At 29.6% G+C, this 15,520-nt stretch overlaps 1 protein-coding gene across 3 annotated transcripts in view; it reads right to left on the bottom strand.

Annotated features, from left to right (window-relative positions):
* The window catches only part of LOC108004303 (leishmanolysin-like peptidase), a 93,946-nt gene that overhangs the window by 6,957 nt on the left and 71,469 nt on the right, over positions 1-15,520 (bottom strand). For all 3 annotated transcript variants that reach the window (XM_028669975.2, XM_062087187.1, XM_028663973.2), the window contains exons 5-11: positions 14,106-14,188; positions 2,599-2,710; positions 2,278-2,459; positions 2,000-2,203; positions 1,252-1,477; positions 496-689; positions 110-242 (exon numbers count right to left, since the gene is read on the bottom strand). In XM_028669975.2, coding sequence (XP_028525776.1) covers positions 110-242; positions 496-689; positions 1,252-1,477; positions 2,000-2,203; positions 2,278-2,459; positions 2,599-2,710; positions 14,106-14,188 — 1,134 coding nt within the window. The remainder of the gene's footprint in view (positions 1-109; positions 243-495; positions 690-1,251; positions 1,478-1,999; positions 2,204-2,277; positions 2,460-2,598; positions 2,711-14,105; positions 14,189-15,520) is intronic.

The following is a 15,520-nucleotide window of genomic DNA, read 5'->3' as shown; positions in this document are numbered from 1 at the left end:
TATAGTTAAATATATACATGTATATAATAAAATCTTAAATAAACGAATGGTTGTATTTAAATGGAGCGAAGATATTTTACGAATGTATGTACGTGTAATAATTTTATACCTGATACTTCTTAGGTAGAGGTTGCGAGTATTTGATCAAGTTACACAATGCCACTGAACTTCGGTCATCGGTACACTCGGTCTGTAATGGATCTTGTTTCACTTTGTTACAAAAGGGATGAATAGACTTTCCCCTGAAAAACGATAGTAAATTTCGATATTAAAGATATATAATAACCTATTTCACTTTTGTCTTCACGACAATTTTTTCGTTGCTTTTATATTACAACGTAGCGTTTATTATTATAGATTATAGACTCGATGAAATATTATTATTACGTAATATCGTTAAATAAAATTATGCATATTTCGCGTCCATCTACATTCTTAAATTAAAATATGGTAAAAATCTTTTCTATTTTTGCATTACTTTTTTGGAATACATACGACAACCGAAACGATTTTGAAGATATCCACTCCTTACACGACTTCATCGAAAAATTGCAGCCAAGATTCCTACCCCATCCTAATTCTTGTGCCATCGAGTAATTCGCGCTATACCATCCGGTATCTTCCATAAGGGCGAGCGTTATCCTTGAATAAACTGGATTTTGAGTATGCGTCCCCGTCATTGCTTCGTTCTAAAACGATGAAAGATCGTGACGTTTAGATTTACAAAATATCAAAGTAAGTACGTCACGATGTGCGATATTTTTAAAATTAATTGCAAATATGAAAACATTTCGAATTAATGAAACGATAGATAATTAAATTATATTAAAAAGGGATAGCAAAATAGCATAATAAAAATATAATAAACAACTTGTTTATTTTCAAGCGTTATCGTAATAGCATTATATTTCTATCGTCCTTCTTATTAAGTGTGTTTTTAAGTGTGTATCTATTAAACGATAATAGATATTCTTCTTTCTCGAGTTTTGTTTTACTTACGATAAAATTTAATTCGATATCGCATTTAATTCGCTATGTAAATATCAGTGATACGATTAATTTAATTTTGCTTGAATTATACGATTAATTATTCTTAAGTAAAGGAGGAAAAAAAAAGAAAAAAAAAAGAAAGAGATTTTAAAAATTGCTATAATTGTTTAATTACGCGTCGAATACCGTTCGTCGAATTCGATAAAACGATCAAGGACGATCGTTACGGTCGTTATCGTAACGGTATTTGTAACGATTTACCTCGAATACTCGTTTTTCCCAATGCGTCAATGCCGTGCCATCTTCCCCCTGATCCTCTAGCTCCGCGCCTTCCAGCTCCGGACAATTGAAGTGAGCTTGAACTTCGGCACGAACTCTCGGTGTCACTATCATTTGTATCGATCTTTCTACGTAGCCTCCATGCACTTGCCAATATGGCCTGACTACGGTTCGAATCGTATTTTCACTCCATTGATGCGTTTGCAACCTGATATCACGTATATATATATATATATGTATGTATATAATAACGAAAATTGAACGTATAAGGAAAAAGCATTGATTCGATACGCGATATGAAAGGACACGATTTGGACGCGAGAAGAAAATACGAATGTTAATTTTTTCTTGAACAAATTCGTGGAAATATGACAAGGGTGAAAACCGGAAGATATCTCTATCGACGGAAAGAGGAGAACGTGATTGAAATGTATACATAATACTACATAAAAGGAATATCGAAAAGAGAGAAAAGAGATAAAGCGTTGGAGTGGACAACACCGGAATTTGGCTCATTACGATTCGTTGGTTCGGATAAAAGCGATAGCGGCAGAAAAGATTTAGAATTCTCTGCGAAAAGGAAATGACAATAACAAAAAAAAAACAAAAAAAACATTATCGAATCGAAAACTTTTGATATAACGTAAACGAAATGTTATATCGAATAGTAGTAAATAAAACGAAAAATGAAGATTGGACGATGACGATAAAAGGATACAAGATCGCTTACTTTTCGTTCAAGAATGGTTTCCCTGTGTCGCTTCTTCTCGGAGTTCTAGGTTCTCCATTTTCATCTCGATAGAAGGCGTACAAACTGACGGAAAATCCCAAGGCGTGTAATATTTCGTGTTTCACGGTACTTAGCAAAGTTTCGAGCTCTTGTGGTTTCGTGCTTATGCTTTTCGGGCATAGATTGGCATGACCAGCAATCGGTCTAGAAAATATCGAATCGAAATATCGTTCGAACGGGAATCTCTGAAGATTGTAACGAAAAAACGAGGCGATTACCTGTCCAATGCCGCTTCTTGTTGGCAATGGGCCGCGTAAGCCACGGTTAATCCTTTATGGCATCTTTCGGTTTGCATCGCGGATACGTAGAAAACAAAATCAGCTCCGTCTATACCGGGGCCTGCCTTGCTTCCTTCGGCTATACCGCAATTATGCCCTGTTGCGTTACACGTTCTACAAACCTGATCATCGCATCGCGTTCATTTTTCACTTTCAATTATATCATGTATATACTATAATATACAGGAAGAATACGCGAATATATCGAACGCGACGAGAGTGAAAGAGCAATCGAGTAATCGTTATTAATTAATTTCTTACGTCGAGGTGATCTTCAGGTACGACAACTTCGCCGCACATCGTAATGGGCCGACAGGTATCTATACAGTGAGTGTGATGGTCTTTAACAAACACTTGGCTACTTTCGCATTTCCTAAAACAAGAAATTTCGTAAAACGAGTAATTATACATATAGTTAGACTTAAATATCGATCGAAATTGTTGGATCAATATTTAAAAAATGGTTTTTTAGAAGCGATATAACGAAGAAATGTTTAGAATTAAAAATTAGTCGGTTATCTTTGGATGATAAATCGCTATAAAATTTGTTTTATAAGAAAACTTTTCGCTATTCGCTATTGAAATTTTCTCGAGTAATGTCTACATATGTGTATTCCGTCATAAATTTTTTCCTTTCTTGATTCTCATTCTTAAAAACGCGATCAATTAGTTTATTTTATTTATAAAGATTAGGAAAAGAGGGAGAGAGAGAAAGAGACGATTAACTATTCTTTCTTATTTTTTAGAAAAGAAAAAATCGTAAAAGGGATTCAACTTCTGTCTAGATCAGAAATATTCCTTAAATTGTAGCATTGAAGAAATGAAAGACAAGCATTGTGCGACGTAATGATCTGGAAATTTTTAAATTATATTGTACTAGATATCTAGATATCTAGATATTAGATATAATTGTACATCGAAGAGTAAAAGTAAGGATAAAAGAGATATAACGAAGAACAAGATTACTCGTCATGTTTTAAATTGTAAATTGCTCGATTAGAAAATAGGTTGATAGAAACTCTCATATTTTTTATTTCGTAATATATAGATATATGGTTAGATTTTGTTTCCTTATAAAAATTATATTCAATTATCGTAATTATTATTATTATTATTATTTATTTCTACGTATAAGATCCGATACGAAGGAATTTAAACAATAAAGAATTTGTTTGTTCATAAATCAATTATTGTTTCTTTACGTTCTTTTTATTCTTGTTTAAAATATATTTTTATAAGAGCGAGTATTTATTTAAAATACGATTTAAAGTACGAAAAAATTAGTTAATTCGTGATTCGCGAAAATTTGGAAGTAAAATTCACAATGAGAATAATTTTTGGAATTGAGAATAAGGTAGAATCAAGATTATAGATATAAATTTATACGCGATATTTTAAAAGTAAATTTGTTTCGAAACTTTCTTTCTCTCTCTTCTTTTCATGCAATGCAGAAAAGAAAAATGCGTGTAATTTCCTCGAGTAAGATGTACCGCACAAGCTTCTCCAAGTCTCTGAAATTGCAAGATTTTTATCTCGACTATACGGATGTGCCTGATGTCAGCGATGGAAAGACGGTCGAAAATCTTTTTTATTTTTATTTTTTTTTTCTTTCCTTTTTACCGGTGGATAACTAGTAACTGGAAAGAGAGAGAGAGAGAGAGAGAGAGAGAGAGAGAGAGAGAGAGAGAGAGAGAGAGAGAGAGAGAGAGAGAGAAGGAGAAAAAATAGAGAATATTAGATTTCGTAAAGAGGTGGTAAATTGGCTGGAAATTGGTTAAATATTTATGCAAAGCATTTTCTCTCTATAAATTAATGGCGTGCTCAATTTCAAGAGGTATCGTTAAAACGATATTGAAATCGTAAATCTAACGAAATTTAAAGGCACATCCAACTTGATAGCACTTATGGTGTTGGCAGATTTTCAGAAAAGAAGAGGGAAAAGGAAAGAGAAGAAAGATGAAACCGATAATGAAAGAGAGTGCATATGACGGGAAGTCGTATAAAAGTGGAAGTTATGGAAGAAGCAGCTGCGAGATTTCAATGATTTAAACCACAGATTTTCGGCCAAGAGAATCCTCGAACCGATCGTACATTACGTAAATTGATTCGAGCGACCGTGTGATCAGATTAACGGATTAAACATTGTTAAGCTCCGATATAACACATTATGTATATATCGCAGTATAAGTACCCTCCTTATTTTGAAAAAATGAACTTCTTTTTGTTTTTTTTTTTACATTTTAAATTGATATTTATCGTTCGTATCGTTATTTCTATCGTTTCATCTAAAATTATATTTATAATATAATATGAAAAGATTCGATTCGTTTTCACGCGTTGGACGAGCGGACGGGATAAGGGATAAAAATGTTGTACGGAGAAGTTGTTTCGATAGTGAATATCGCAAAGGTACTCATGGGAGTCTTTCAGCACGGTATTATAGCCGAGGGATATTTATGAATCGAAGGAAGAGGATCTGAGAAAATCCTGCGAGAGATGCTATTCTATCCTGTTCTACTATTCCATCCAGTTTTCGTAATCCCTATTGGATCTGCCCAACTCGATAAAAGAAAACCGTATGGCAGAAGAGAAACTAGCTATGCCGCAAACCGTTCGCTTCATTTTCTTCTTTCCTCCCAATCTTTTTCCCCGATTCTATCTCTAAAAGCCATAACGTATTTTTAGTTTTCTTCTATCTTTTTATCTTTTTCTTGCGCCTTATTATATCAAAATTAGGGGATGCGATCCAATAAACATCGACGTTTCGCAAACATTTGTTACGTTCGACGAGTTGAAAAGTTTAAAAATTCCAAAATATCTCTTTTTATCGCAATACCGAATATACCGAATATATCGAATATAGTTGAAATGTTCGAAAAAAGAAAAGGAAAAAAAAATTAAATTGGTGGCAAATTGACAAAAAGTTTTTACGGAAAGACGATTTGATGGTGAAAAGAAGATCTCGCTGATATTCGTGATATTATAAAAAAGATATCAAAAGTGCTGAAGATAGAATTGAAAGAGAAAAAGAAAGCGTGTGAATAGCTGACGAGAGATGGAGAATAAACGAGGGAAACGATCCGATTAAAAGTTTGAACAGGTACCCCACTGGTCGCGGTAAAGTGGCGCTTGCGTGCATTTTCTCTTAATGGATTTTAGAGTACCTAAACGAACGAATGAATCGTAACGTCGTGAATTTTTACTACGATTAACTAATTTTAAGCATTACCGATATTATATAATGGTTTTATTTCCATCCAAGTATCGAACATTTGTATTATACACGCGATTAAATTATTCCTTTCTGACAACGAAGTAATTTTTTTTCACCTATAAATTAATTAATATTGAAATATGTCTTTCAACGTTATCCGTGTGTTTCATCATATTTTTTTTCTCGTTTTAGCCTTTGTTGCGAATATTAATCGTATGGAAAACATGTCGCGTGTAGAAAATAAGGCTGTATCGATCTAGGTATACATATAAGATATTTCTGTGTTTCTATAAGTTTGAAATGAAATTATTCGAATTATAGCGCGCGAGATATTAACTCATCCAAAATCGAGAGTTCGATCTCGGATCTACGATGAATAGAAAAAAGAGTATAGGAGATATAGGGAATATACGAAAATAGAAAATCGATTTGATCGATTTGTAATGTTTCGTGTTTAAAATATTTCCAAGTAAATACGCGCATATATAGTAAATGCATATATAGTAAATGAAACGGGAATATTCGCGTGACTTTTAATACATTTGCATATTTCCATATACGTATATGTATATATTTTACGTATATGTATATTCCTATTTCCTTATATTTTTTTATTTTCTTTTTTTCTTAAGAAATTTTCTTTCGCTACTTTTTTCAATACTTTTACAAGTTTCGAAACATTTGTATATATACTTTTTACGATACTTTCCGAATAAATATTTCTGAACGTTATCTGAAATTATCGCTGCGTTTTCCTCTTCCTATAGATAGTTGTTCAAATTAATATTTTGTTCATAATTTTTGAACGAAGAAAATAAATCGAACAATTTAGTATGAATAGTGCCATCTCGCATTTGGGCGCTAGAATCTTTGATTTGTTATCAATAATAATACGAGATGTGGAAAAACATTTCACCATAGATATTAAGTTCTTTCATTTCTTAGTTCACTGATTTATTATTTTTAATTTCTTAATATACATATCGTTGCACGTGTCTCCTGTACTTACGCGTATATTCCAATACACATTCTCTAATTCAAATGTATGTAAATTATTCGTATGAAAATTAAATAAAAGGGAATATAAATTTCTCAAATATTTTATTTGGTTTGCATTTAACAAACATAGTTAATTTCATTCGCGGTATCGATGATGATTAATAACAGGATAACATCTAAGTTAGATATCGGTAATTAATATTACATCGCTTGTTGCGAAGCTTTGGATCGATATAGTACATCTCATGTCCGTCTTCCTTAGAAGACAAATGATGTTCCTTGATAACAGCGTACATACCGCAAATGCTGGTAATTAATGCGAAATACCGAAATATCGTTCATTACGTTAACTTAAACGTTACAAGTTTATTTAACGAGAATCCATATTCGGAATGATTTTTAAATTGTTATTTACCAGAAACAATTATTTTCATCGATCTATACGTATTTTGTAAAACAAATACTTTTAGACCGGTTGGAATAATAGTTTCTTGTTCGTGTGTTAGGTGGACAAATTCTTTGTATCGGAATAGCAAGTAGGATTGGCAAAAATAAGAAATGCTTTCTTCCTGTCTAGCGTGTGTTCCATGTGGTCTTGTTGAATAATGTAACGAATTCTCTTCCGCGTCACGAAAGCCCATCCTCTCATCCACCTATTCACCCGCTTCGCTCTCGAATCCTCGTCTTTTCGCGTCCGGTCGAAGCTCAACCAGAACGTCAAAAGTCATTGAAAATCCCGGAGGACTCGTGCAAAATTGATTTGCCGCATGGATTTCGTTATCCGCGACTTGCTAGCACCTTGGATTTCGTAGAAACTCGGCAAATGCATAAGTGAGGCTAAACTTACCTTTCTCCGCTGTCACATTCTCAAAAACTTTCAAGGGACGGAAAAGAAAGTATGAGATATTCAGATATTTGCATTATTTTCGAATCGAGTACTTGTATAAATTTTACAAATGCGATCAAATTTTATCAAATATTATTAAATATTATATTGAGATAAATAGGAAAACACGTATAATTATATTCTTTTCGTATAGCATGGAATTTAAAATAATTTTAACGTAATTGTATAACTAATATTAATGGAAGTACAAATTTTGTTTTAATTTGTATAAATATATATAATATTATCGTCAAAAATAAATAGCTGTATAAATTAATGGTAAAAATTTAAAAATCGTTATATCATTGATCGATACGATTCGAAAAATTCGAAAAAATGTGTTCAAGATTATATTTGACGCTTGCTGTGCAATTTTTTAGTATAGAATAGATTGCGGATAAGAGATAATTTTCTCCAATGAAATTTATTTATTTATTAATCAAGTTTAGATATTGCAAGATTTATTTTGACTATAATTTTATTGGTATTTATCGCGTAGAATAATAACACGAGACAACGCTTTGGCTTTCAATTTTTTATTATAATGATGCGATTGAATTTTCGAAATGTTTAATATAAGAGCGACAAGTTGGGATTAATATAAAAAATTCACTTATAAAGGCCTTCTGTATTTTATTTTATATAATTTTATATAATTCTTGTGTTAATTTTTGAATCCTTTTTTATTTTAACATTTATTTTAAATTTATTTATCATATTTCAAAGCAATTCTTTAATTCAACACAATTTTATTTCCTTTTTATATTATATCCTTTTCAGATTTGATTTTTCAATTTTTATTTTAAATGTTTAATCTTATGTTTCTTTCTAATCTTCTGAAGTAATTTTTATATTAAATTAATTATAATAATTATTATTAATTATTTGTATTATTATTTTTATTATATATATATTTTTATAAGATATATTCGATGTTTAACAATTTATATATTTATCATGTTATGTTTCAATTTTCGCGCGGATTAATAAGGAAACTCACTGCTCCAGCCAATCGAAAAGCTGCTAAGGCCCAGTGGTTAAACGAATCAGTGCGCATGGCTTTAGTCTATTGTCAAGAAAGGTGCGAGGAATATGTATTACGTCGACATAAATATATATATATAATTGTGTAAAATTTGATATTGTGCTATAATTTATAAATTATTTGTGATTTTTATTTAATTAATATATATATATTTAATTATTTATCAAGTATTATATCAAAATTCAAGTATACTTTTTTTTTTATTGTTTTTCATTGCTCGCGCATTTGATAGTTATAATTATCGATTGATCTGAGTTGGATTTGAATTTAATTATTGCTTTATTTTAACATCAGTTTATATTATTTATATCCGTATTTTTGTTTTATAATTTTGATTTTTATATGTGTTTACTATTTAATTATTGAAATGATTTTGGCGCAATAGGTTAGTTGTACACGACTTTCATGCAAATGTGGTAAGATTGACTTTTAACAAAAAATCATATATTATATATAAATAATTAAAATCTTTTTATTTCATATGTATTTTCCTAGTTATTCTATATATTTCAAATGCATCAAATTCGTATATTCAATTCATATATTATTTGTTTTGATTTTATGCTTAAGACTAAAAATATTTCTTATTATTTGAAACAAATTTTTGACGATATATTATATATTATTTCTGTATTTATTTTGATATTACATTCAAGGTAGAAAGTATTTCTCATATAGCTGGGAAATGGTTCGCGATCGTGTTATGTTTCGATTGTTGTCAAACTTCGAGCGTAATTCAAATCGATGATCGAAATTACAATATGGCGTATCATTCTTCTATAAACAGTCGTCGCGTTTAGACGTCTCGTTTGAGGTATATTACTAATAAAATATCGTTAATCAAAATATATTATTTTTATAATTATTTTTTTATTTTTCATATATCATTATTTAATTTGTATAACTTATTATTATTTATTATATATTATTATTATTATATTACAATTGATAATTTTTTTGAGATAATAACATTTAATTTTTATTATTAACCTATTGTTCATTGTTAGTTTTATTCGAAATAGATTTATTTCTTAAAATAAGATTTGAATTTAATTATTATATTTTCAACACGATTAGTTTTAAATTCATATATCATATGTATATATTTATTCTAAAGAATAGAATTGTCTTTTTTTACAGATTAATAGTTTAGATTATCAGGATAACCTATAAACGAGAAAAAGAAATTCCAATATGGACGTTATCATAATAATCGTTTTAAATAATGACGTATTTGGAGAAGTGGTAATATTTGATTATTTGTATCAAAAGTGGATAGATTTTTATTTTTATTTTTTTTTTATCGGATTATAACAATGTTTGTTAAATAATACTTCATTACGTGTGAATTATTAAGAATACGATGAAAGTATTGAACATAGGGATTTTCGATAGAGATAGAGGTTAGAATCAGTGCTCCACTCAAGAGAATAAAAAAAATCATCCATCACCCGAAAAATTAATTATCTTTTTTTTTTATCTAAATTTTTATTCTGTAATTAAAAAATTTTTATTAATTGATTTGATTTTTACTATTATTTTACTTTTACTATTATCTTATTTTATTTATCGTTACTTATAATAGATTATAATGGATGAACTTTTTGTTTTAGATATCCCAATTTTTGCGATAACTACTTCACGATGCAGAGATTCTTCGCATCTAATGGTGAGTCGCATGAATTTTGGTTCCTCCGATCACTCAATCATATCGTAATATGAAAAAATCCGAAATGATACGGGTGATTGGTTGTATATAGAATTTTTCACGAGCACAGTGACAGCGATTGTATATTTTTATATACTCGTGAATAGTAACGTTTCCTTTTTTTTGTTCATTTATTAGATCAGGCTAGATCTTCTTGTACATCGCGTTAACTTATAAATATTAACAATCTTCCAAGTTAATATAAAATTGAATTGTTGTATATAAGTATTCGCATTTCAATTAGATAAAATATTTGTAATAAATAATAAATAATTTTTAATTCTATTTATATTAATATAATAATTTTAGTTGCTTGATTATCGAATAATAATAAATTTGATAGTTTTGCTTCTCTCGTATGAAAATATGTTAAATATTACGTTCAAGAAGATACTTCGCGTCAGATAGATTTTGAAATCGAAACTATAAATTTTGAATATTTGTTTTGTACATGTTTTTTGAAAATATGCATCAATAGAGGAATCGCCTGAGGATATTTTCATTAATAGAAATATTTAACTTTGAGTCAATTCATTGAATTTCATTTTAATAATTTTTTTTTTAATAAATATATTCTTTTCTAATTAGTGATTTTTTTTATAGAATATTAAAATTTCAATAATTTATTATAATGGATGAATAATAAAATGGAATAATTAAAATTTGAAATAGAATGAGATTATGTAAAATTAAAATTCATTAAAATTTATTCCGTTAGATATAAAATGGATATATTAATATTTTTTTAGCTTAGGATTTTCAGATTTAATTATTTTTCCATGTCCATTGCCAGGATCTCGCTCACGTGTACTACTTGAGTGAGAGAAAGGCAATGAGCATGAAGATCTTAGATCATAAGCTAATAAAAATTTCTCGGCGACTGACGATGCATTAGTGTATCGATACACGATGTATTTTCCACATTGTATATGTGTGTGTTAGGCTGTGGAATTGCATCGTTTGTTATTTTTATTATTTTCTTTATTCTATTGTTAATTCAATTACAATTTACGATCGAGATATTACATTTGGAATAAAATAATGTAATAATAATAAATAATAGCATTATTTATTTTTAGTTTTAAATTACAATAATAGAAATTTAATTAGTTGTTTAGTCATTTCTTTCATCTTCGATCATAAATAATTGAAATTTTTGATATAAACGCGTTTTGATCGCGTTTCACGCAATAATTACTAACAATCGTCAGTCGATTTCAGGAAAATGGTACGTAAAATTAGAAGTGTGAGAATAAACTCAGGTGTCGGAAGCGTTCCGGGACGCTTTCCCTAGTCTAGTCCTTTTTGCATTCGGGTATTATGCGTGAGAATCATGGAACGTGTTGGTGTGCCTATTTTGCCAATTTTTAAATATAGGCATAGCTAGGATAGGTAGTATAGGGGCGTTTTCGCGTGAACCTGTTTCAGGAAGTAAAATTTGAAAGATTGAAGAGAGTAAGCTCGAAGACGAGTGAACAGTATGTTATTCGGTTGCTGGTTTTGCCGATCGATTTTTTGAATTCCGCGGTCGCGAACGCGAAATTCGTTTCGAAACGAACGTTGTGCATCATTGCGATCATCTATATGCATTTAACGAATCTCGAGCCTAGATTTAAGTTTCAGCGGGTATCACGCCCGAAAGAGGTCCGACAAACTGTCACGAAGAGAGCTGCAACGAATGGCTTCTCATCTTTTGGATCTATTTTTTGGCTTCAAAGAATGGGAAATCATTGTTACTATTTTGTCACTGTGCTCGTTTTAGTAATATGCATGTTGTCTAGCCGATTTGCATGCTGGTCTAATGTTCAAATCCAATCAGTCGTGGACATCGCGGTTTTGCATTAACATTACGATAAAATAATGATCGCGTTTGCTTTTAATTATTTTGATTATAAATTAGCTATTTTTTTATTTTTTATTTTCAATAATTCAATAATTCATTTTTTTAATATAAAATTAAATTTATAGTATTGCGATTTGTATCGGATATTTGACGTAATTTTTTATTTATATAAAATATATTTATTAAAATTATTTATAATTTAATTAATTTTACATTAGAATTAATGTTACGTTGATAAATGATCGCGTTTTTTTATAGTAGTATTGCGTTTACAATTTATCCATTTCTTCTTGGATCGTGGAAATATATTCCTGTTCTTGGATCACCGATTGGAATCAAATCCATTTGGATGATTGTACGATGGATGATAACCTTTGATATGATTGCAATTTTTCGCTATTAGTGTCGCGTATGATAAAATATGAGCGCATAAATTAGTTTATTAGAGTTTTGCAAATAATCGAAACATTATTGAAAATATATATGTTATCGCGACTTTATGTCTCTCTTTTTTTCTTTTCTTTTCTTTTTTTTTTTTTTTTTGATTATCAAGACTCAAATTACAAACACAATAAAGCACTCTTCGTATCTTCTTTTAAAAATTTAGTATATTAGCGTTTGCGAAATAAAAAAGATATTTCACTCACGGTTTGTTCGGATTTACATTGACTCGGATTATTATTATAGTTTGGATAGCCCTTCTGGCTACTTCTTCTTTGCTTTTTTTCTTTTCATCGCCCCTTTCTTAACAGAGAATTTGTTACTGAAAATATAATTGAAAAATATATTTTTTTGTTAATAATAAATATTTTTCACTCGTTATAATGATATTATTGAAAATTATTACGATTAAAATGAGATATTTAATTGAATTCAAGTTTAAATTTAAATTTTCTAATTCAGATTCAAACTGAATTAGAAAATTTTGGTTAAAATTTTTTAATTCAAATCAAAATTCGCATTTTTTTCAATTGTTATTCTCAATTTTGACGAGGAAAAAAACTAGAAGAATGAAAATTTAACAATATTTTCATTATTAATTTAATAATTGAGTTTGTTACAAGTTACAAATTGAAGAATAGAAAAAAAATAGAATTGTATATTTATAATAGTAATTGCAATAAGTTATTATATAATTTTATTAATTTCATTAGTTTATTTCAGAAACAAACTTAACTATGTTAATAAAAATTAAAATACGTTTCAAGATATTATTTAATATTAGTAAAAAGCAATTTAATAAAGGCACATATTAACGTATGTTAATTAATGTGTTGTTTATTTAAATAGATAAAATAACGTAACGTAGAGGGGAAATAGAAAATGAATGGGGTGCATGGTATGGAGCATTTATTCCGCTTTTATTTCATTTTTTAAATATTTTCTAATTATGAATTATTTTTGACGATGAAAATGTAAAATATCGATGAAAATTGATATTTAGTCTTTTTATTTAGTTTTTCCCGCGTCATTATTTAGTTTTCCTGTACGTTTCGTTATTTGTTTTGATCGAAGGATCAAATGTTTTCTAAATAAATACGTATATATGCATATAGGTGTCAAAAGGAAAATTTATTTGAGAATGAATAAAAATTTTCGCGATAAGAAAAGGATACGATAATATGGAATGGATATTAGGATGAGAAACGTGAAATCATTTTATTATCATTCATTATATATACCATCGATGTATATAGCCCATATCAGTGGTGTATCATATATGTTATATAAGAAATAATAATATGAATTAATTGGCTACAAGCGCGATGATATTTTTCGTAAAAAAATTCAAGCGATTTAATAATCGTAATTTACGTACATTATTGTACGTACATTACAAGAAAAGATTTCTCAAAATATCACGTTTATTCTACGTTTTTCATATTTACTTTGATCTAATTACGATACGTAGATATAATGTAGCGTTGAAAATTTTGATTTGTAAGGGGAATGAACGCTCGTTCGTTTCGTTTCGTTTCGTTTCGTTTCATTTCCAAAGTTGGACAGAAAAGCACGAAAATGAATATGCATGCATTCATCGAAACGTGACAGATTAATAGATAAAACGATTACCTGCTTAATCTAATAGTGCTTTTTGTTTCGCGGACCATGAGTGCCCGCTCCCAAAAGTGCACTGCTTCGGGTAAAATGGTATTCTGAAATAAATCAAAATGCACGGTTTAAACATTACGTAATTGCTTTTTCACCTTTACTCCTATTATTTCCAAATAAATAAACGGTACGATCGCGACAAATACATTTCGTCACAAAATTTTTTTAATTATAATTATATTTTTTAATGATAATTAGGCATAATTTGTGGGAATCTGTGTAAACTTTCGTGCACGATTATATACGAAGAATGGCGAGAATCGGAGAGAGGAAGAAACGACCATCGATATTACTTCCGAATGCTTTAAACAAACGATCGTTGGATGGTTGCGTGTTGTCGAAGGGAGTAAAAGGGTGTAGAAGGGAGTTACGCTCGAGCGAACGTGCGTCATTAATATCGGCCTAATGGCAAGCGTCTGATAATTAAAACGGAGCCGAACAAACGGGGCTTGGAACATCATGAACGTGCAACGCTTAATTTCATCGTCTTTAATTATTTTTCACCGATTACATTGTAGATGGCATTTCTCGTTAACAGTTTTATCGATCCAATCTTTCGAATAACGAGCAACCATTTATCGATCATCCAACGATAGATAGAAGAAGAAGAAGAAGAAAACATTTCGTACAATAATTAAATCAAATCGTGATTTATCATAATAGGATTGCGATTCGATTTCTTTTGATATAAAGCGTAGAATTTAATCTATTTAATGTGTTTCACGATTGAATTTATTATCATTAAGATATATATATATTTTTTTTCAAAATTTCTCAGTGACAAAACGTTGCAGCAAATCCAATTTTTCTTTTGCGTTGGCATGTGTTCTCGGCATTGTCCGTTATATATGTATACATATGTAGCTGTTACACATATACACACACACACGTCCACTCCTTATCCTCGTTAGTTTCATTTCGCTTCTCCTCTCTTTTCTTTCCGCGTCGTTCGCTCTTATATGATGTAACCAACGTTCCCTTTATCGCTACACGGGAGAAGCGGTGTTCTTCTTTATCACGATATTCCGTAAATCCTAGAAATATCTTTTCGTCATAGTGTTTTCTATCGATACGAGAAATTTTCTATATATCGCATATCGCCGAGTAATTCTTTTTTATTAACGCGTACTACTTATGCTTGGATCGAGTAACAATATATGTTTGATCTATTGATTAGAATTAATATTCATAACAGAAACATAATTTGTATTTGTATATCGCAAAAATTATGTCTATATTTTTGTTATTAACAAAACGATTTAGATATTATTTCTTTGGCGTTTTGTCATTAAAATCGTAATGTTCCGTGACTGATGAAATTCTTCAAGATGGATGGATATATAGATATATAGAAAAAAAGATATTCTAAATATAGG

The sequence above is a fragment of the Apis cerana genome, linkage group LG1 (assembly GCF_029169275.1).
Source record: "Apis cerana isolate GH-2021 linkage group LG1, AcerK_1.0, whole genome shotgun sequence".
NCBI lineage: Eukaryota > Metazoa > Arthropoda > Insecta > Hymenoptera > Apidae > Apis > Apis cerana.
This window is presented reverse-complemented; position numbering and strand designations above follow the sequence as displayed.